At 33.6% G+C, this 24,960-nt stretch overlaps 1 protein-coding gene across 1 annotated transcript in view; it reads right to left on the bottom strand.

Moving 5' to 3' along the window:
* Nucleotides 1–5,123: 5,123 nt before the first annotated feature.
* The window catches only part of LOC149779591 (cilia- and flagella-associated protein 221-like), a 61,462-nt gene continuing 41,625 nt past the window's right edge, over nt 5,124–24,960 (bottom strand). The window contains exons 14-23 of the mRNA XM_089940355.1: nt 22,178–22,308; nt 18,235–18,315; nt 16,980–17,087; nt 15,605–15,817; nt 12,122–12,274; nt 11,336–11,436; nt 10,403–10,495; nt 8,819–8,947; nt 8,248–8,319; nt 5,124–6,454 (exon numbers count right to left, since the gene is read on the bottom strand). Of these exons, the coding sequence (XP_089796481.1) occupies nt 6,328–6,454; nt 8,248–8,319; nt 8,819–8,947; nt 10,403–10,495; nt 11,336–11,436; nt 12,122–12,274; nt 15,605–15,817; nt 16,980–17,087; nt 18,235–18,315; nt 22,178–22,308 (1,208 nt within the window). The 3' untranslated portion in view covers nt 5,124–6,327. The remainder of the gene's footprint in view (nt 6,455–8,247; nt 8,320–8,818; nt 8,948–10,402; nt 10,496–11,335; nt 11,437–12,121; nt 12,275–15,604; nt 15,818–16,979; nt 17,088–18,234; nt 18,316–22,177; nt 22,309–24,960) is intronic.

Consider the following 24,960-nt stretch of genomic DNA (forward strand, 5'->3'; position numbering starts at 1 on the left):
TAAGACAGCTGTACAAGTAAAAAGGAATAGTTGGTTAGAACAGCGCTTGTGTTGCACAGTAAGGACAGCCTGTCAAGCAATTATACTTCGCTCTCACGTTATTAATAGAAGAACTATGATGATCCATCAATGTTATAGACGTGAGAATTTTTTAAATATTTTTTTATATGGAATAACAACTGCGAGACGAAATCAGCAAGAGAATCGCACTAATTCGTTAAATACAAACGTGTGTGTGTAGTCGTTGATGCTATTTGTGGAATTGCCGCGACAATCATCGTTGGTCTGAGTGTGATGGGAATCACTACTACCTTAACTAGCATAGGCACGCCGATCGGAATTGTTGTTGGAGACATGTCAATAGTAACCTGTGTGACTGGCGGCGCTAGTAACATGATTTCGTTACGGATGCATTCCCAAATACGTGTCTGTCCAGCACCTCTCGCAGCGACACAAGCAGTCTCAATATAACTACCAAGCGGTACTCGATAGGTATCGAAAAAAAACAACGATTAGCATGGATGAGTTCAACACCGTGTTGGCTGAAATTGAAAAAAACACGGGCAACTCTGGGCACAAATACAAAACCGAAACATCAACAACGCTGTTTAACAGGCAGTTAAAATCGAGTAAATGTTTGCATGTTTGCCAGTTGGCTTGTGGTTTCAAGATTTGGAACCATAATCATCACTCGTATGATTTCGCAATTGAGTGGTCGAGTATGATCATAGGGGTACTGTCGGTTACTGATCTAGGCTGAAGTCTTCTGCCCCATATGACTATCGTCTGGTACGTGTGCCACCTGTTGGAAACGTACGCGGATTACAATCTCGGGTTCGCACGCCAGCACATGTAATGTGAGGGCATTGTCATTGGGGTGGAGGTAGATGATTTGACCTAGATCAGTAACAATAATACATAACTTCTATACTACAGCATTTTTACTTTGGTTATCCATGGTGTCAGCAGGATATAAGTGTGTGTGTGTGTGTGTGTGTGTGTGTGTGTGTGTGTGTGTAATTTTGATATTTAATGGAGCTTTCAAAATTTTCATGTAATATCGCCACGATGTCTGCAGTGTGGCAGTTTATACTCTTGTCTAGCTCTGATGAATGCAATCTACAAACACCAGTTGACAGGACAAGTTTATATAAAAAATGTTTCTTAACAAAATATGTTACTCTGTGGAAGTTTCTTAAACAAGAAGCTAGGGACAACCTTCCACATTTTCCCCTTCATATCTATCTTAGGGGATTTCGAAAAGGTACCAACTTAAACAAAGATAAAATAAGTGCTTAAATTCGACGTGATTGATTATGACTGTGCTGTAGTTCACTTAACGCAGATTTCTGCAACAATAATTTGTCACTGAATGACGAATGTTCTTTTCGTATGCCAGAGGCTGCTAACCTTCATTTTCTTGATGATTATTAACAATTGCACAATAGGAACTTTACCGCATGGTTCCAAGGTATTTGTTTATTTATTACTAATGGGGAGTCAGTTGCAATCGCTCGAGGAAAAGAAGGTGATATTAGTGGGATCCATAAATTCTAAGCAGCCATCAGCATAATACATGTACTTTAATTACAACAACTGTGTTATAATCCCGATCCTAACGCTTTTCATATTAGGATAATACACCACTTTGCGGTTTACATTTAGCCCAGCCATCCCACCATCCCATCGCACACCAATAACAAATGTATATCTCTTTACTAGACTTGCTACAGTTTCACCATTATTCCAAACTATTACTAGTTTCCATGCAACATTTGTCTTTATTTATTTCTTGCGCTGTATTCTGGTCAGTCAACATAAATCCTCGAACTTCAAGAATATTGTTACCACGGAGAACTCGACTTAACCAGTGTCGCTTTTTGTTCAATCCTTTTTGTGCGATGTACAATCTATCAATCAATATATGATGATATTCAATAAATATTGTTTTACCTCACTTGTCCCACCCCCTCCCCCCACCCAAGGTCTCGGTGAATGGGTGGCTAAAGTCTTCCATCATTCTTACATCATCTAGGGGCGAGTGTAAGCAACCATTTTATGACTTTATGTAAAGATAAGATTTCTTCAGTGAAGACGATAAAACAACACAATTAAAATTCCAGTGCATGTTCATATAAAAGATACTTATGTAACACAAGTAAATTAATAAGCATTTATTAATTTCCACTGTTGCCCTTATTTATAATCCTATAACATCTAGCAGGGATTAAAACTATAAATATGTATGACTCGTATGCACACACACACACACACACACACACACACACTCTTTTCGGTAACATACTATATGTGTCGGGTTGTACAGCAAGAAAATCCAGCTTAAAGAACAATTTATTTTAATATGAGAATATGACAAAATGAGAAGAGGAATTATTTTAGATTTTGTGCTAAATTTTTTGTCATTTCAGGATGTTCTCTACCCAGCACTCTCTGTCTTTTCTGTTAAGTTTCTGTTGGAAATAAGAAATAATTTTGCACATTTGGGGTGCCCTATCAAATTCATTCACAATTTGAATCTTAAGTTTTCCAAGAAATATGCAGATTAATTGGGCATAAAGAAACAAGGACAACTGCTTGCCATCCACAGAGCGATGGAGTGTGGTATGGTTCAACATAATGTTCACTGTGATGTTTTCTGCATATGCAATGAACATAGGATAACTGGGATTGTGCAGCTGTTCAGGCATCTATAAATATATATCCTGTCTGCTTGATGCTGGGCAGGGAAGTGACTCTTCCTATTGATATTCAGTTCGGATGGAAACTGATACATATTCTAAAAGTATGAGGGTTGAAAACCTTCAGAGACAATGCATTTAGCTCATCAATTTACAAAGAAACTCCTAAAACAAAGTATGTTGTACCAGAAGAAATTCTATGATAGTTGACTGAAATGGAAGCAGTTCAAACTGAGTAATTTTTGGGGGATTACATTTCACAAATGAAAACATGACTGTGAAATAAAATAAAGTTATGGTAGAAGGGACAATTCAAGTTTTTAAATAAGTGATATGACATTCTGTGTAAAGTGCAAATTTATGGGCAAGTCGCAAGTGATTTGTGGACAGAATAAAAGCCTGTAAAATCCAAGATAACGAAGATAATAGGGATGTATATTAATGTGATCGTAATGATACCAATGAACATGACTACTTTGCTAGCAAAGACAATCACAAAGTGGTTAGAGTGTCCTCCTCAGATGTGGGAGGTTGTGGGTTTGATCCTTGGCTGAGTCATACAAAAGACTTACAAAAATGGTACTAACAGCTGCCTTGCTTGGCGCTCAGCATTAAGAGGTTAGTGTAAGGACTGTGTGACTGTGTGGGACACATCATAAATAGCCAATATAACCAGTGAGGAAAGCCGTGGAAATTCTTTTTCTTTAAAATTCTAACCCTATGCAAAATACGAAACTGTAGAGCACCACCTTAAAACAAATATAAAAATGTATGCAATTATTTTTTTATTTTCATATCATTATGTATGATGTTCTGAATAAAATGGTACATTAATATTGATGTTAAGCATGAAAATAAGCTAATTATGATCCTTTTTCTCTTCCTTACATAATTTGCCATGAGGTATGTTTGTGTGAGTAGTGACCTTAATTATGGGGAAATTAGAAGTCTTAGAATATAGGAATAGTGTCAACTTAATTTTAAAAATGTTGCAATAAGTAAAATAAATATATAGTGAAAATGTTTCTTTTCATTTATTTGCAATGAAATTAAAAAATAAATGATGAAAAAGCAAATTTGCTTCTTCCATATTAAACAATAGGCAAATATTTTATGCTGACCTTTGACCTTTATGAACCTGATCTGTTTCATCCCTTTTCAAACTATAAAATTTATTGTTAATATCTCAGAAATAATTCTGGCTAGTTTCATGTTCCTGTCTTTCAGCATAACTTTGGCTGCTAATCTGACAAAATGTAATGTGCATTTTTAAAATAGCTCACTTTTTATGATAAGGGGAGGGGGTGAGGCTGGACATGTTAGAGACTCTGACATTCATAAATACTGTTCTGTGGGGGGAAATACAGGAGAATTATTCAAAAGGACTGTTTTGATGCTTGTGACTTAAATGTTTCAGCCATACAATCCAAATTAAATCATACAATAATAATACCTATGTTCTTTTTAAGGGTGCTCACTAGTTATTATGTACTTGTGAGTGATGTATGTAAGGTGAAGTTGGTTGTAATTAAAACATGCACAATGGAGAGAATGTTGGCATACCTCTATGCTACATTAATGTAATGTGGATGATATTTCTTTGGATATTGTACTTTTGGAAATTGTACATGATCTAAGCACACTGCTAACTAAAATGACTGCTCCCTTCAGCCTGAATTAGCCATAAAGTCCACTAAATGTAGCAGCTATTAAAATAGCGAAAACAAATTGCCATACTAGACAATACCAGCTTTTGAAAGTGCATTGAGTGAATAACAACTGAATAAAATGTAAAAAAAAGTTATTGGCTCTTTTTCATACAATTTACCTCTGAAGTTCAGGAAGTGAAAATGATCAAGTGGAGCTAGCATTCTTTTGAAAGGTGCACATCTGGAGTAAGGCCAAGCTGTCTACTCTATAACCCATATTACACCCATCAATCATACACCAAAATAAAGTGAATTAAAGGTTCTTTGAACTATACCTAAGATAAACAAGGTCTTTTTAAATAGCCAGCATAACCAGTAAGGAAAGCCGAGGAAATTCTTTTTCTTTAAAATTCTAACCCTATGCAAATATGAAACTGTAGAGCGCCACCCAAGTAGAATAAGTACAAGTAATGTGGGAATGGACAGATTATAGAGTAAAATAAAGTACAAGTAATGTGGGAATGGACAGATTATAGAGTAAAATAAAGTACAAGTAATGTGGGAATGGACAGATTATAGAGTAAAATAAAGTACAAGTACTGTGGGAATGGTCAGATTATAGAGTAAAATAAAGTACAAGTACTGTGGGAATGGACAGATAATAAAGTTAAAAAGGTATAAGTACAATGGGAATGGAGAGATTAAAAATTATACTGAAAAATATATTACAGGAGCAGTGGAAATGGAATGATTAAATAAGTGTAAGCTAAATAACTTCCAATGTTTCTCCATGATATTTTATTTTACAAAAAAAAATATTGTAATACATAAATATCTATCATGTACAAAATATAACACAGAATATCACAGTTCACAACAGATCATAATAATCATATAAAAAACTAAAAGGACGGAAACACTGTTTGCACAAGGCATTTACATCACAGCTTCCGATACATGCTGAGTCTCTCCTTTTGTAAATAAATGCTTGTTTGTTACAAGGCCACCATCAGTATTCTCATTTATTTCATTAAATAAATTTTCAACACAAGAATACTTTATTATACTATTAAAGATTCTATTCTTATGCATGCATACATTTATGACAAGGATGCTGAGCATTTCAGTGCAATTTCACTGTAAGAAAGATCCGATACCTTCAATATTAAAATAAATTGTTTAGTCCACATATACAAATTCCCACTTCTGCCTATTTCATTTGAAAAAAGACCAACAAATTTATGCATCCTTTACAAAACTTTTCATGTCAGCTGCATCTTTTGTTCATGAAATCATATCATTTGGGTGACTGAAAATATGCAATCAACCTTTCAGCATATAAGAATATATTTGTTTTTTTAATTGCCTATAATCACTATTAAAGTCATAGAAATTTCATGAGATATATGCATATGAATAAGCAACTCTGAAAGCATTTTAACACCTTTTTGGATCCCACCATTTTTGTCTGTATAGTACATCTTTCTAAATATGAACTGAATAGACTAGGATTTCCTAGTGTATTATATGTAAGGCTGTGTATTGGCAGCTTAAATCCAATAAAATACACATGAATCTGCCAATACTCAATATATTGATGATGCACATTTAATATTTACCTGTAAATTGTTGTTTGTGTCTTGGCCTTACATCATCAATATTCACACTGAAATTTCCATTTATCTGAGATTTGGGAATAAACTAGCTGTAAGATTAGTTAAGTGACATACTAATTCATATGGACACAGCTGTTTTATTGATTATTCCATTTACTGAACATAACAATTTTGTTAAAAAGTTGAGAGTTTGTTGCAATTTAAAAAAATTTGAACTGAAACACAGTAAAAAGTGATTATCGGTTATCATATTTGCATGTGTCATTGATCCATACTGATTTGTCAGTATCCAGATATAGTCCCAATTCGAACATACACTGTTCATAGATGGATGCCACTGTACACAAGAAATTGCAGAGAAGATCACTTCAGATGAAGTTTTGGATCCGTGATCAAGCTGTTTAAATTGTTAATTTTCGCCTGAATTTTAGCTCCTAGACGGTTGTACTTCTTTGTTATGAAATATTCTAATTCCTGTTCCCTCTTTTCCCTGAAAGAAAAAGAATGAAATCATGTCATTAGATTAAAATTATTTGATAAATAAACGTTCAAGAGTAAATCATCATGATTAGTCTTCCATGATGCAAAATCTGACCCAAATCACATTTCAGTCCCATTATCAGACTTGCAACAATTAATACTGATGCAATTTGTTTTCTGAAAAATATAAAATGAAAAAATATTTTGTTTGCCTGATTGTACTTTGCTGGGATTTTTTATATGAAACAGATGAAGTAAAAAAAATCCATTAACTGGTATTCCTTAGGAAGTTGACATTTCATTACGCAGGAACAAAATATTCATGTAATTTATATAGAATTTTATTTTAAATAGAAAGGAAAATAATGATGTTTTCAGTTATTTCATGAAAATCTCTATTCCTAGAAAGTAAATCCCGTAATATCCATTTATAACATGATAAAACATGATACAGTATAGCATGAAGCATTTGATCACATCCCTTTCAATTTTCATATAATATTTTTCCTCAGTTACAATAAAGTTTAGAAACAAATATATTATTTTTTGAGTCACATGAGCTTCATTGTATCCAGAGTGTAATGTAGAATATTTCTAGCCCTGTCTGCAGATACCAACTTATTTTATTCCATCATGGTTGATGTGCTTTGTACATATTTCATTATCATTAAACATTATGTTCTTCATTTAAGACTACAATAAATGGAACAGAATTGAAAAAATTATTCAAATTCAATTACAGTATTTGTGATGAAATATACACTGTTCTGACAAAAGTATGTTTTTAAATTTTGTTTAGTTAAACCTAACCAGAGTAAGCACACATCAATGTTGTCCTTAGCGATGTCCCCTTCATGTGCATGAAAATCATATAAGAGTCATTTCCCTTTGTCTATGTTGGGCGCTCTTCATTTTGTGGATAAATTCACTCATTAATATGAAAAAGCTTATGTCAGATCTGTTTTTGACATTGATTTAGCGTATAAATTTAAGTTGTGGTGAGATATGTCTGGTGGTATGTTCAGGTAAATGTGATGTTCAAGGAAAATTTTAGCAGGCTACCCACTCCCCAAGGCATGCTGGGATCAAGACGTGCTGTTAGTATGGGAGACGTTTATGCAAGTTTTGATCTAACAGATGGATGTGCAATTATTTAACAATGTGTATTATGCTGATTACAGTAACTCCCAACTGATGGGATCTCAGATATCTTTTCAGTTTCTTTGTTTATTATGACCTATCATGACAGACCACCTGTCTTGACAGACCAATATTTTGGGCCAAAAGGGTGGTCTTACCAGACTGGTTCTACTGTCAAACAAAATATATAAATAAAATTATTAATGACAATTTTAAGCCAGTTGAAATACATGATACCTATTTAATTGGATGCTTTTTTCTGTTAAGAGGATAAAATCTGGAAGCCATTACATAAAATAAGTATTTCTGTCACTGATGGTTTGATAAAATTTTATGCGACTAATATGCCAAAAAATAAATTTAAATTTAAAAAAAAAAAAATGCTTCAATATTCTAATTTATATTATATGTGCACAACTTTTTCTCTCAAAACAGAAAATTTTGCATATGGCTAAATTACTCTTGTCTAATGCTTCCAGCTAATCTATCGTGAAGAATTTGTTCATTTTTGCATTGAGTCTTTAATAAAATAAAATTCATCATTTTCAAATTAAAGATTGTTGTTGTTTCTTGTTTTCTTTTTAAATTATTACACAATATAAGTTTTGGGGCATTATAACTTCAAGTCAAGAAACTTGATTAATAATTGTTACATTGTCTTACCTAGCTACAGGCCCATGTGCAGAGACTGGGATATTTGTGACTGGCATCCTGTTACCCTGTGGGAATGCATCCCTATGAAACAAAAAAACATTAAGGAACAGATCAATGAATGAATAGATGAATGAAAATGCATTTAGATAAATTTCATACAATATCTTCACCCCCGCCCCTCCATTTTGTCATGCTATTGTTTACTTTGTGACAAAGTACACAGAAGACTTGTTCAAAGGGTTGCAGAATAAGTGTTAATATAGTAATACAATTGTGATGACAATATCATGGTTATTAGAGGTTGTTCATATAAATATCTGCATATGTAATATATTAAATATGTAATGAAACAGTAATATAATATAAGGAATAATGATATTTTGAAGGTGACAGTGCCATAATGTCTTGATTTTCCTTATTTTCAAATATATACATGTAATCCATAGAGCAATGTGCCTTGCATTTCTGGATTGGGTAGTTGACTATTTGATTCATCTATAAAAACAGGACATTCAGGTATGATTTGAAAAGAGTATAATTTTTAAAAATATTAAAGCAAAATTTCTACAGCTCTACTTACACATGTGTCTTTTCTTGAGGTGGAACTATCTGGTCTATCTGTGTAAACTGGGCATTGACCATTTCTGGTGTCAGGGTCACTGCACACTCTCCTGATGTAGCTTCAACCCCTTCCTCTGCACCTTCCACACTAAAGAAAGGAAAACATAATTGCAGGTGTTACTTTAAACTAAGAAAACTGTTTGTGCAAATGATTTGATATGTTTTGCAAGAAACAATAAAGCACAAGCATGGTGGTGGTGGTTGTCTTTTACAAATCACTGACATCTCACCTCTGTCTGTGTGGGTTTGAGTCCCAGTCTTGGCCAGTGCAGGTATGTGAGAAAGCTTTGCCAGTAGCTTCCTGTCAGTGGTTGTTATCGGGATTTTTCCAGATTCTTCTTCCACCAGTTATACTGGCTGCCATGTATAGCCTATTATGTGTTGAAAAATGACGTTAAACCCAAAACAACAACAAGTATGGTGGTCTCTAACTATAAAGGGCATTAGCATAAATAGTCCCCTCAACTAAAAGGTTATAATTATGGGTCCCATTATATTTGATGATATTATTTTTGATATTGTTATTTTATTGACAGCATTTGATGTTGGAACATGTTTGTAACTATCACTTATAATTATTCTTTCTTGATACGGTTTTGTGTACAAAATAATACTGTAACCTTACTGTAGCATAACCTTGTTTATAACAATATCATAACCTTATAACCACTGCATAACCTTAAATTAATCAAAGCATAGCCTTACTTGTAACTGTAGCATAACCTTGTAACCATAGCATAGCCTTACTGTAACCATAGCATAACCTTACTTGTAATTGCAGCATAACCTTGTAACCATAGCATAGCCTTACTGTAACCATATTATAACCTTACTTGTAATTGCAGCATAACCTTGTAACCATAGCATAGCCTTACTTGTAACTGTAGCATAACATTGTAACCATAGCATAGCCTTACTGTAACCATATCATAGCCTTACTTGTAACCATAGCATAGCCTTACTGTAACCATAGCATAGCCTTACTGTAACCACAGCATAGCCTTACTTGTAGTTGCAGCATAACCTTACTTGTGACACTGTAACTCAGTAGATTGTAATAATGCATTTATCATGTCCATATTTTTCACTTCCCATATAAAGTATTATAAAGTGGGATTACTAAACATACAGCAAAGAATTATCTGAATTATTAAGTTTTAAGTGATCCCTTTAATCTATATTTGGTAACAGCATTCAGTATGCAGCCAAATGAGTACTGTCCTTCATTTTCATTACTACTTTATGTGGTGAAGATCATGTGGAAGAATTACTTTAGGTTTTCAGCTGCTACAATTAATACAGACAATAAATAAAATAACTGCTGAAAAACATTTATATATATATATATATTTTCGATCTTCATTTGCTTGTCCTTTCATGCTTAAAAGTGAAGAAACCGTGAAGATAGGCCACTGGAAACAAATAACAAAAAATAAACTTCAGGAAAAACATCAATTTGAAAACATCAAAAGCCTGGAACATATTCTGAATCTCAGGCCTGACAACAACTTATTGACAGGTAAAACAAACATGTCATACTAACTCAAGTATAACATTTTCTTTGTCATCTTCCGGCAAACTGTCATAGAGTGGAGGCACCTCTTCTGGTAATAGATCACTGCTAAATGGGTTGTCCCTAGAAAATATAAGATTTACAAGTTTAATCAATTTTCCAAACATTATTAAATATGGCCTTCCAATCCTATGAAGAGAATTCAAATAGCACTCAAACTGATAGAATCATCCAATCCTATGAAGAGAACTCAAATAGCACTTAAACTGATAGAATCTGGAAAAGTTACATTTAAAACTAGATCTGTGTATGTCATGTAAAAGTTTAACATTAGTGGGCTAAATCACCATGGGAAAGAAACAACCAGACATATGTCACATGAAAACTGCAGGGGATTACAAGCAACCATACAAAAATAAGATGACCTGCCCAATTCAATACATTGTATTGTGAACAGAATGGTTAATATACAATACTAATAAACTTCTGTTGTCTTTCTGTGTCATATCCAAGCCATAATCTGAAATATGCTAACTGACCATACAAATATTTTATCGGAAGAGATGTATATCTTCAAAATAGATATGACAGACTCGAAGGAGCATGTAATTTTAAAGTTAGTTATAATTTAACTTTCAGGAAACTATTCTTTGTGTTTTGAGAAGTTTATCAGTTTTTATTTCTAAATGGGAGAAAGCTCTTGTAAATGTAAGGTGATCCAATCTAAATCTTAACAGTGACAGAGCATTCAAAACCCTTAAATGAAGGTGAGTAAATAGTGTGAGTTCTTTTGCTGTTGTGTTTCTTTGTATTCAATTAGTCAATGTTATTCTATTTAAATGAATTCCATGTTTTCAATTTTTAAAAGATGCTGCATGTTAAGGGAGAGAAGCTACAATCATGTGTGTTGTGTTGTGTGCCAAAAGAGAGAGACAGAGAGAGAAAAGGAAGGAGAAAGATTACCATCTGGGAACCCAGACATTGGTCAGTGTGGGAGTATTACTCAGTGATGTTAGTCCTTGAGACGGGAATTTCTTCCAAGCCATGATGCCCCTCACAACATCCTGAAATATATAACATCTTTTACTGCAATAAGCTGTGACTTGTGCAAAATATACAGGAAAAAAGGATGCACACATGGCATGTCATGATATGTGTCACCCAAAAAACACAAATTTGGACCCCGTGACATGCTGACAAGAATGTCAATCACAATAAAAAATGCATGCAGAACAGAATTGTAATGGGTCTAATCTGTAACAATACTGCTGTAAACTCCACCATGTTCTCGCTTAGCTTTGTTATGTTTCTGGAACCTCCTATCTCACTGAAAAATCAACTGATAAACTATTTAGTAAATTATATCTAGCTGCATCCTGAGTGTCATGCTACTGCTCTAACATCGGGCTGAAAAAAGTTAGAAACATGCTCGGAAAACAGAATCCAATAAAAAAGAATATTGGCAAAAACTCCAAAACCAGAACTGTTCCAGAAGAGCAAAATTTTGTTAAAATTAACTTTAATGATTATATTTATTTAACTGAAAAATATTCTGGAGATAAGGAATAAAAAATAAGTAAATAAATAAAAACTTTTTTCTTCTCTTATTTTGCTTATCTGGTTCACTCAAATATACAACACTTATAAGCTAACCCCCCTTTGCGATTTTGGTATGAGAAGATATTTTCAGCCAGTGAGTAAAGATTTTGCCTGAATTTCTTTTTTCTTCAAAATACATTGAAATCTTACCTCTCTATCAGCATATCTCCTCTGAGTAGATGCATGTGGGTTTGTGGCATGATCTTTTCGCGTGTATCGAGGCAGAGGACACAGATGAAAGTCTGGGTCAGTTTCAGCATATGGTATGGGGGACTGGAACACATGCAGACCAGGGGCAGGATTCTGAAATCACAACAAAATAAGTCACACATGTACACTTTCAACATTTTAATTTATCCCCATACTGTAGTGGGGGATATGTTCTATCCTCCATCTTTCTGTACATCTATCCATTACCATATCACCTCCACAACTATTTAGTGGAAATTCATGACACTTGCCGTTAGGGTAACAATCGATGGTTCCCATCTCTGGGACCCTGGGAAATGGTCAAAGATCAGATGTTCAATGATTTCAATAACAAAGACTTTTAAAAATATCTTCACACCAATCTTTATGCAGTCACAGCAACAAGACACATCATATATGCAGGGATCGTCCTGGGCTTCGCCAATGTCGCAAATTGCGTTGTTGTTTTCCTTATTGGTGACAAAATATACCATCTGGCGATATTTTTTTGACAACCTTTTTGGCTGTTTAATTTGTACATACAATCATGGATTTGGAGTGGAGACATTCAAAGGGATCACAAAAGGAAGCCACAAACTTGGATACACAATGCACTGGAATCTATCTGTTACATAAACAAATCCTTTGTTTGTATTGACAAACCCATCTTTACAGTGCATTGTTACATCATAATCTGCTTATGTTGACATATGGCCCGAGTACTGTATGCTGTGATACACTCAATCATGCTACCGGACTATACCTATAATCGACCGACCTCTGAAAATGCGAACAGAAACAGCTACAATTAAATGGTATCTAATCCTTCTGTTTGTTTACTTTTTTAAATGTACCAATAAAATAGTTTTGCTGAAACTTCAGAGAAAACTGATTACCTCTGAAGTACCAATTGCTGTGTATAAATCCAAAGCAAATGAGAAAACAATCTCAATTAGACTTATATACTGTCAACAGTGCAACATTATCATGGGTAAACGCAAGTCAGATGTTGCGTATTCATCATCTCATCCTAAGAATAAGTTAACAAAATTAACAGCACTTGGATTTAGTGCAAATTCATCAGACAACACAATCACTGAACCTGATGGTATACCTGACAGTCCAACATCATCTACATGTAGTGATGGTAGTAATGCTTTAAGTGCAACACCACATTATGATGAATGGGTCAAAATTAAGTTCTCAAAAATTTCCAGACAGCTGGAAACTTGGGCGTCCATGGCTGAGAGATGATACAAAGTTAAAGCAGATGTTCCGTGATATATGTATCAAGGCACAAGTAGTCAATTCATTTACAACTGGTTATGATATTTTGAAGGAGGAGTGTGTCACCAAACAGGAATCCAGTTGGGTAAGTAATATATATTAATTTTGCTCATTGATCTTTTACTTTTGCCATCAATACCATGTTACGACTCCAGTGTCTTAATCTATGCAACAAGAAATAGCAAAACAAACAAGTTTTGCATAATTGAAAATACTTTATTTCTCAAAATACAGAAGTGAAAGAATTAAATTAACTTACAGCATGGTGAATAAATTCTTGTTTCCTAAAAGTCCTTTCAATTCCAATAATTCCAAGAAATCCTAAAAATGCCCCTTCTGTGTTGAAGTTTCAAATGTTCAGAAAGATTTCCAAAGAATTCAAATATTCATTGAATAAATTTAGATAATATGGATCAGTTATTCTAGCGAAATCATGCAAAAATTTAAAAAAAAAAAAACAGTTGTGAGACTGAATCCAAAACACACAGATTGGGACCTACCATCAGGAAGTTTTTTGTGGGATATTTAAGCATCATTTTCACTAAATATTCACAGATTTTTCAGGTCCAATACACATGAATTTCTCGAAAGACATGCCCCCCCCCACATGCCCCCATTTCATATTCTGGTCAGCTGTGCCCAGACTGCACAATAGCTAAAGGTTAGACTCAAGTCTCTTTGACATACTTCAAAGAAACCGCCTGTTCTACAGTGAGTGAAAGCACTAGCAATTGATTGACAAATAAACAGTGCCCTTTTTTGTCATAACTAACAATGCCTAAAATGGGTGTGAATTTAGGTTAACAGTTCAAATGTGGTCTCAAGCTACCATACATGTGATAACTATTTCACACATTTTATATCCCACCTTATTTCCTTACTGGTAACTCATATGCATGTAACAATGCTTACTAAATAACATATTTATTCCGAATTATTGGGGGGGGGCACATATGCTCTGTGATATGTTTCTTCATTCCTTCTTTTAGTTTAATGATGATAATTAATGCTTATCTATACGGTACATTAATGCCAGGTGTTGACTCATGTAAGTTTCATTGTTGGGAATGGAGACCCTAGTTTGCTTGTCCAGAAAAAATCTACAGCATTTTGTGATCATTCTTGGGATTTAGGAAGCAATTCACTACAAGCAAAGCATGTAAAGCATGCCAAAAAATAAATTTCTGAACTCCTAGTTGACGGAGATGTACTCTGAAGCTAGCCATAAAGGGGGGGGGGGGGGCGGCATTTAATTCATGAATGCATGAAATCAGTGGTCACATTATATCTCACTTATCTTACATTGCAAAGTATGATTATAGGGTTTTAGTATTAAAATGTCATTAAATAAAGTTCCTTACAAAATTATTATTTGGAAAATAATATACATAATATAGATTTGCTTAATACCTAATGTTTCTATTAAAAAAAGATGTAGATGTCAGGAAAGTAGATATTTTACATTTGATAATGCATTTATTTCAGGTGACAACAGTCATACCTATGCACTAACTGTGATGTGGGATGCAAACACCATGGAAGTAGTGCAAAACAGCCATGTAATGATTTATTTTGTAATATTATGGCTGCATTGCTTGTTGTCAATAAAGTAATAACTATCTGATCTTTTTCAATTTTCATTGCCTATTACATTAATAGACTTAGAAAAATATTCACTATTTGTTCTGGTGACATTTTTGTAAAATTGGCAACAAAATATTGAGGTTGGCGATTTTTTTGGCAACAACTTTTTAAAAGCCAGGACCATCCCTGTATATGCGATGCATTTTGCATTATGACCCCTGAGGCAGTCTCTCTCTGTGGGTGGGATTAGTACTTGGAGGGTGGAGGCAGAGGAAGGGATCGGAGCAACAGAAAGTATGGGGATTGGTGATGGAGATTTGTGATGGAGAGCTACTGTAAATAATCAAGTAATAAGTAATTAAAAAAACTGCATTTTTTTCATCTAAAATAAAACAAAATGGTTATATCCAGATTAATGAAGTATGATATCCAACAAAATAAGGAACAACTGAAAAAAAATACCAAAAACTGAAAACAAATCAATTTTCAAAAAGAAATGTTTAAGAGTAGAATCATCAGAAAGAGGTAGCAGCATAAGAGTATATAAATAAAACATCATAATTATGTTCTTACAAAGATATGCAGTGGTGGATATTCAACTGGCTGAAAGAGGGCCTGGGGTGGGACTATTGTGGTTGACTGTGGAACAATGTCCTGCCTGGACTGGGTCTCTTTTCTGCTGGTTTCTGTCTCCTGTCCGAGGTCAATTGCAAGACTGGTTCTCCCTGCAATTCCTGCCCTGTCATCAGTGATCACTGGTGGTGGTGGTAGTGTGATCATCTCATCCTGGAAAGCATGCAGAATTTTATAACATATGTTATGAAATAAGAGTCAAGCACTATGAAATATGGATGATAAGAAATTTTGCAATATTTGAAACAGTGAAGATTATATGAATTTATATTTATAGGTCATGCACATATCTGATGTGAAATTTTTCACTCCTGTACAGCATGTGATGAGAAAAATCATGGCCATTTTTACCCTATTGATTACAAAAACAAAACAATGCTATAATAATGTCAATTAATTAACCTCTATAAACAAAGTATATAAGTACATTTAATCCATACACTGTGCACATCAGAATACTATAATTTTCATTCCTCTATGTCACAGAGTGACCGGTCAAATTTTGTGAAAGTCAACAATAGGGATCTAATAAATAGAGGTATACTCCTATAGTAAGTGGGGTAACAATGCCGTATATGAGCCCAATAACTTTGGATTTACAGAAAAATGCCTATTAAATCTTAAAATAACACAAAATTTAGTTAATTTTGGCATTCTGCAATCTCTTAAAGAATTTTGCAAGAAGTTGTTTATAACAACTTTCTGTGCCACTCCTTGGCATAAAAAGTGTCAAAACATTATAATGGCATAAAAAGTGTCATAACATTATAATGGCATAACAAGTGTCATATTAATAGAGTGACGTAAAAAAAAATCAAAATATTATCAAAGCATAACAAATATCATAACATTATAATGGCATCAAAAGTGTCATAACATTATAATGGCATAACAAGTATCATAACAATATAGTGACATAAAAAATTTCAAAATATTATCATGGCATAACAAATGTCATAACATTATAATGACATAAAAAGTGTCATAACATTATAGTGGCATAAAAAGTGTGAGATCATTATAGTGGCATAAAACTTTCATATAGTTTACCATGGATTCTACTATTGCAAGTTTTAATATTTGACCAATGAAATAGTATCTAACAATGACTTATCTGAAAGCCTTTATCCATTTTTGAAAATCCTGTTAGAGGAATATGGTGAATCCATTTTTATTACTTGGTACTTATATTTGTGTACATCAAAGGTTGCTACAAATAATTATCATAAAAAGAACTTATAACAAAGAACAATAATTTATCTGTAATTCAAAATCTTTATTGGTAACAAAGACAGGTTAAACAATAGATGATTACCTCTGCTCCAATTCTTAATGGGCGTAAGGACTTGACTGGCACATAGCCACTGGATGCATCGTGTACACTTTGCGGTTTGTATTCCATCAGCTTATACTGCTGTGGAACCTACAGGTAATATTCCAATTAAAAATATCCATAGATAATGTGGAACCTACAGGTAATATTTAAATTAAATATCCATAGATAATGTGGAACCTACAGGTAATATTTCAATTAAATAGCCATAGATAACGAAGTGTATCATATAATAATTTATATAATTTCAATTTCACATTTAACTTTATTGCATTTTCTCTATTAAAGTTATTAACAGGCCCAAGAAAATAATGACTTAAAATTCCATGAAAAAATGTGTATGTATGTGTGTGTGTGTGTGTGTGAATAAATAGATATCAAAATCAAAAGTTTATAAAATGTAATTTTTTTAATATTAAAAATTATCTTGATATCAAATCTTCAGAATGATGCATATAATGGTATAGTTCATATCTGAACAAACACATTCTACTGCATAACAGAAAATGAACACTTAATTACTGTCTACAATCAACCTCCACCTTGTAATTAATGCTTATATTAGTAAATAGCACAATATATACATGCTTATAAGTTAAATCCAACTGTAAACAACACAGACCCTGATCTGCTGTATCATAATGTGCTGGCAGATCAGAGTGTATGTAGTTTGTTCTTTTGAATGCACCCAATAAACTGCATAGGCCTAAATCTGTGATCACATTATTCACCAGCAGATCTGGGTCTGTGTAGTTTGCCTTGGAATAAGCTTATAAGCAAGTAAACATGGCATTCGGTGATCAATAATGTCTGTTGAAAAAGTAAAAAGAATGTTTTTTGTGGTCAACTTTACATAAAAAAATTCAGTTTTCTATGAATTAAATATATTTTTGATAATTAAATATAAAATATTTCTTATAATATCCATTTTCTGCAACTAATAAAAACCACATTTAAATTCTACTACTTGGCAAGAAAAGAGATACACAGACAGAACACAACAGAGATTATAATTTGGGAGTTTTTCTTAATACTACTTTTTCAAATGGAAGTAACAAACATAACAAAAAAATACAAACACTGGGGGCTTTTTTTACAATACTTTTTCAATTGGAACAAACAAACATACTGACAGAAACACAAAAATTGGGAACTTTTTTTTATACAATTCTTTCAACTGGAAGTACCAAACATGGATATAAAGACAAAAATAAACAAACAAACTGACACAACTTACTTTTAGGTTAAAATATGGTACTTTCCTCTTGACAACAACTTCAAGTGGTTTGAAGGGCACTGTACCAAGTGCATCAGGGGCCTGCAAAAGAACGTAACATAAAGCATGCAATTACACATTTATTACATACCATGGCATTGATTACTGAAAATTTTATTTTAATTTTAAATTTTTCAGTCAGTAGTGTTTGAAAATTAAAGCGAGATTTTCACTCTGTAGTATCTTAAATTGGCTTAAGATAACTTCTGAAATTTCCAATTTTACTGATATAATTATCTAGTCTTGAAGAATTATAAAAGTAGAATTTTTCCACATCTCAAAAATTTATCTAAGAACTAAAACAAGAACCCATCAAAGTGACTGATGCTCTACCGACTGACAAAAATTTCCAGGAATCTAAGACCATTTCTTCTGACTTTCAAACATGTGTGTCTGTGTATGTGTGTGTGTGTGTGTGTGTGTGTTGGTGGTCAGTGATGATATCATATGGAAAATATTTTAATAAGTGTTTTAATGAAAACCCCTTCTAAATGCCACCCTTCATGCAAAAATAGTAGTGACAATATCTTTTTTGACAGCCATGGTGTCATGTTTGAGTTCCGATGAGCACCACTTTCATTAGAGCTGGTTACTCAATGCAGTAGTGTGTTAGTGACAAGGCCATGTCAATATCACTGTCTGTAATGAAGTAACCATATAAATATTTGCAAGCTGGCCATCAAGGCAACCATTTTGCTGGTTTCATCACCATCATTTTAACACAGGCACAGCTATATGCTGCAAGAAAGAAGTAGTTTTAAAAAGAAAATGTTGGCAGGTTGCCCATTGTGGAGAAGAATCTTTTGTAAAATTCAGGGGGTGGGATCAGTTACATTGGTATCATTTTCATTAAGGACTGAGCTACATATAAAGCAAAGTGTTTAAGTGAAAATCATGTGACAGTCACTTAAAAAGGATTAGCAATGACAAGATTTCCATGGTTACCAGCATGACCATCATGTTGAAAGTTTTATCAGTAATATGCTTATTTAGAAGCAACTTGATATCATAAGAAGTCTTTTAGTAAAAAGTCCATGTCACTATCACTGTTTATTTAGAAGCAACTAGATATTATAAGAAGTCTTTTAGTAAAAAGTCCATGTCATTATCCCTGTTTATTTAGGAGCTACTAGATATCATAAGAAGTCTTTTAGTAAAACATTGTGTCATTATCACTGTTTATTTACAAGCAACTAAATATCATAAGAAGTCTTTTAGTAAAAAGTCCATGTCGCTATCACTGTTTATTTAGGAGAAGCTGCTATAACTAGATTTTCAAGATCAAAAATCCATTAAGGAGAGATTGTAATAAGGGTTAGGAGGCCATGTTGGAGGTATGACTGACATAATTTGTTTTTTAATACCATGTAGATATCACAAGTGTTTGAGAAAAATCATAAGTATATAAGACTATTCGTTGGGGAGGATAAATCGGAACATTTTCCAGTCGACCATGGTGTTTCCATATTGTTTGTTTGATCAGTACCATTCTCATTTAGGACCAATGAGACACATACCATGAAGCCCTCTAGCAAAAACCTTATGCTGATATGACCAATCCATTCAGGAAGAGTACTGATAACATTTTTTTATCATTGTGTTTTTGAGGGCATGTTTGACAGGCACCAGTTTAATTTAGGACCAACCAAGCATGATGAGAAGTCTTTTAATAAAAACCCATCTTAATATGACCAACTGTTCAGGTGAAGTAATGACAATAATATTTTCAAAATGGCCACCATGGCAGCCATAATGAATGGCAGAGCAGCACAGTTTTAAATTAGAATGAACCAAACATTAGAAGTTTTTAGTGATAGCCCTGTGTTGATACAAACATCCATTCAGGAGGAGTAGCAATAGCAAGATTTTCAAGAGGGTCACCATGGTGGCCATATTGGATGTCCTAGTGGCACAATTTCATTCTGTACAAAATAGATTTCATAAGAAATCTTTCAGTAAATATACCATATCAATGTGACCATCTATAAAGGAGAAGTAGTGATAAACTTTTCAAAATGGTCACATGACAGCTATATTGGATATCAGATTGGCACCAATTTAATTTCTGACAGTAAACTTCATAAGAGGTCTTTTAGTGAAAATCCTATGGTGATATGATCATATTTTGTGAAGCAATAGTGACAACTATGTAGATATTACTATCCAGTGGGGAGAATAAACGAGAACAACATTTTCAGTTGAAAACCATGTTAGCCATACTGGATGTCATATCAGTACCACTTTCAGTCACTCCAGGTATGCACTAGTGACCACTTAAGGCATGAAGTAACGATTGTTTGGTAGCAAAACACCTGGACACTGACTACAGAAGGCTGGTGAATGTTACATACGTAGGAAATTTACTTGGGGGAAATTATAATCATTTTTAGCCACTGTATATAACTGACCATTAGAACTGGTTTGACTGAAATTTTAAGGCTTTTCTATTTTTTATAACAGTGGTTATATTTGACATTGGGTCAGCATCAGTTGTAAAAATATAATTGACCTTCATACCAGGTTACCTTTTGTCAAAGTGGGTTAAATTCTTTAAGGCAGTTTTGGTGGAGAAGCTGTTTAAACGTGTTTCAGTGTTTGGTAAGAGAGGTCATACTGGATGGTGCATTAACATCATTTGTAGAATTTTAAAAGGCCTTTATTACAGGATGTTTTCTGTCAAATTTGATCAAATTCTGTTGGGTAGTTCTTAATAAGAAGCCATTTTAAAGTATTTTCTTATTTTAGTAATTACAGCCTCAACTGATGGTGGATTGGCTTCTTTTGCAAATATCTGTAACACTTCATGTCTTTATGCTTTCTGTCAAATTTGGCTAAATTCTGTGGAGTGGTTGTTGAAAAGTCGTTTTAAGTATTTTTTCTATTCTTATTAATGACAGCAATACCTGATGGCATATTAGTATCATTTGTACAAACCTGAAAGGCATTTTCAATCTGGATGCTGTCAGATTTGATCCGATTCTGATTAGTGTTTCTTTTAAAGAAATCTTTTTTTAAAAAAGTTTTCTGTTAGTTTTAGCAGTGATGGATGTACATATTTGTTGATCAGGATCAAATGTTAAGATGTCAAAGGCCTTAATCTATGATGCTTTCTGGCAAATTTGAAAGGTCTTAATCCATGATGCTTTCTGGCAAATTTGAAAGGCCTTAATCCATTACGCTTTCTGGCAAAATTGAAAGGCCTTAATCCATGATGCTTTCTGTCAAATTTGAAAGGCCTTAATCCATTATGCTTTCTGGCAAAACTGAAAGACCTTAATCCATGATGCTTTCTGGCAGATCTGAAAGGCCTTAATCCATGATGCTTTCTGGCAAATCTGAAAGACCTTAATCCATGATGCTTTCTGGCAAATTTGAAAGGTCTTAATCTATGGCAAATTTAGTACAATTCTTTTGAACAGCTTGTTGATATTTCTACCTTAGCTATGACAGCCATATCTGATGGCCAATCCGCATCATCTGTATAAACATGAGAGGCTTTTTTGCCAGGATGCTTTCTGTACAATGGGGTTCATTTTGTTCAGCAGGTTTTGAGAAGTCTTATAAATGTCTTTCTGTTTTAAGTAATGGTGGGTATATTTGCTTTTGGATTGTCATTATTCTGAACAAACTTAAAAGGCTTAAATTCTGTAAGGCAGTTTTTAAGGGGAGGTAATTTAATATTTTTTCAAATTTCTTAAGTGTTGTGGATGTATTTGTTGACAGACTGGCATCATTTTCTTGTATGAAGGTCTTTATACCAGAATGCATAGGAACAACATATGACAGACACATGGACCTACCATAAGCTCAAATAGCCATGTGAGCTAAAAACCATCACCTCCAGAAAAATGAATTCTTTTCAGGGAAAATAGTGCAAATAATATTACACAAAAATTGTTCTTACCATGTCATCTTTAACATTTGGTGGTACATATGTAACGAACTGATGCAAGGCAATTTTCTCTGAGGAGAGTTCAAAATCAGCTGGTATAAATTCTTTCTTCTCAGCACTGTCAGCTTTATCCTTTTGCTCTTCTGTAAAAGGAAAGCAAGCTACACTTTTCCCATAATAACTCATGAGCATAAACATAAACTGCAGCACAGTCAAGGGCAGGAGATGGTGAGGAAGACTCAAATTATAGTTAACACTAACAATTGGCATGTGGGGTGGAGTTGCTAGAAATTTTGTGTTGATACATGAAAAATGAAAAATCCTTTGTCCTACACAAATATATTTTAATAATGGATTTGAATTAAATCCTAAGAAGTAAATTAAAGTTAATTAACAGATTACTGATTTTTAATATAAATCAAGCTAACGTACAGTACTCACAAATTTGTGCCTCAGTAAAATCTGAGTTGTCTCCCTCTCAATGTCAAAGCAAGTCTACCTATCATAAATTAACATGAATGAAGTCAATTTTCAGGTTTTCTGAAACTCTTTCTCCACAATGATCCTAGTTTTGAAACATAGCTCTTTATCTCAATAAGTGTTCATTTCACTTGGTTGCCTTGCTATCTTTGATCACATTGATAAATGAATAGGTTATATTATGTACGCAAGAATATTTATAACTGTGTTTGATTCATCAAATGGAATGAGTTCAGCCTATTTACAACCAGGGCTGCTAGATCTTATGCATGTAAGATTTGCATGCCTTTTAATTTTTCTTTTATCCAACCTCCTTTATCTGATTCAAAAGATGCAATTAACATGATAATACAAAAGAGGCCAGCTTTTAATCCAGTGCAACCATATAACAAATATTTCTGTAAGTCAGATATCAAAACATGGTCAGCACTTAATTAAGTTCTCAGTGAAACAGGGACATAGCTGTTACTGTCAAGTGATGCATTTTACATTTTTAATACAAGAGCAAGCATTGCATTTATGATCATGATTACACTTAAACCAAACTAAAAGATAGAACTAAAACACAAATTTCACTTGGATTTTTAAAAACAAAATCATATTTATTAACGTACTGCCTCTAGCAGGCTTGACATTTTCACTGATCAAAATTTTGTTGAATATCATTATTTACAGTGTTCTAAGTAGGTCATTTGGAAAGAACATGTAACAAAATATATGACTTATTAAAAATTGATAATTTCATAATGTTGATTAAAATTTCCGAGTCCTGTCTACCGCTTACGATGATAAAACGAGTGATACATCAGTGCTTCATTTACCAATTTTGATTGTGATTGTCTTCAAGTTCAACAAATAGGGGTAATTAGTTTTGTATTTTCTAGTGAGAAAAAAATGGGATCCATGCCTGACCCCGCATTATAAGCAGGTTTGCAAGTTATCGGGGTTCAAGTTATCGAGGGAGTGGCATACTATAGTTGACAAACAAAAACAGAAAGAAAAAAATTTTACTGACAAAAAATGAACAACAATAATGGCATAAAGATCTTTTTGAACTGGTAAAATTGTCTTAGAAAATGTTATTTATCAAATGTATTTATATTTTAAAAAATCGACTGCTCCTAACTGGGAATTCTTCCACACTTACGGGAGCAAGTCCAATGCCTTTTATTTGGTGTTGGTGGGAATTTTACTAAGAAGGAGTACTTTTTACCCTGAAAATGCTACAATTATTAATTTGGCAGAAATCTTTAAATATTTTTGTTTTTGAGCCCATTAATGGACCCATTTTCTGCAACTGCATTCTTTGGGCCTAATGACTGAAGGATCCAGTCAAAACTATTGATCCTGGATGACTGACCATGAAAATTTCCACATCCATGAATCAGACATCAACCACATACTTTTGTTTGTTAGTTTGAATGTTCAATGGCACATCAGCACGTGAAAGGATTTATGGTGCAAAGACCATGGAAGTAAAGTGCCTTATCCATAATGTGCTCGCAGATCAGTGTCTGTGTTATTTGTTCTGCTGATTACTCCTAACAACATGCACAGACCCAGGTCTGCTGGTGTTTTATAAGATGGCAGACATGGGTCTGTGCAGTATGTAACTGTATTCTAGTTATAAGTGGCTATATACTTTAACACAGCAGAGTATGAAAATAAAATAAAAAATCTCATGTATTCATGCAACATTTTCATATAAATGTCACTGTGATATGACAGAAAAGTTGTGATGGGTGAGGAATGGTGGTAACTGAGACCAGAAATGAACATAAAAATTATGCTGTATACAGAGAGTAGTTTTAATGGGGTATGGGATCTGGTAATTAATACCAAAAAATAGCAAATACTGATATACAGAGAGAAGCTTATATAAATATTGTTGCAATATGATCAAGAGAAGTTATAATAGGTTGAGAGAGGGGGTAAGGAGCCATCCATTTAGTATGTACACAAAAATCTGGCAAAGCTTGACCCCTCCCCCTCCTGGTACACATGCATACCTTTTTATCTTCCCCTTGTACGTACACTTAATGCACACACACACCCCAATTCAATAGAATGACCTATATTTCATTCACACAGAAATGATCAAGGATTAATAATATTAACGTGTTTAATAAAACAGATAGTCCACCAACATTGAATGTCTGGCTGCATCAAAGCGATAAGCTGCGTAACTTTACAAAGTTTGTCTAGTGTCAGCTAAAATTCAAATGCCTACTAAACCCAGTCAAACAGGTTACTATTAGACAAATTATTATCGCGGTTTCACCCCCCCCCAATTCCTATGTGTACGTACATTTGTC

Source organism: Sinohyriopsis cumingii, chromosome 17 (genome assembly GCF_028554795.1).
Source record: "Sinohyriopsis cumingii isolate HCF-2022 chromosome 17, ASM2855479v2, whole genome shotgun sequence".
Lineage (NCBI taxonomy): Eukaryota > Metazoa > Mollusca > Bivalvia > Unionida > Unionidae > Sinohyriopsis > Sinohyriopsis cumingii.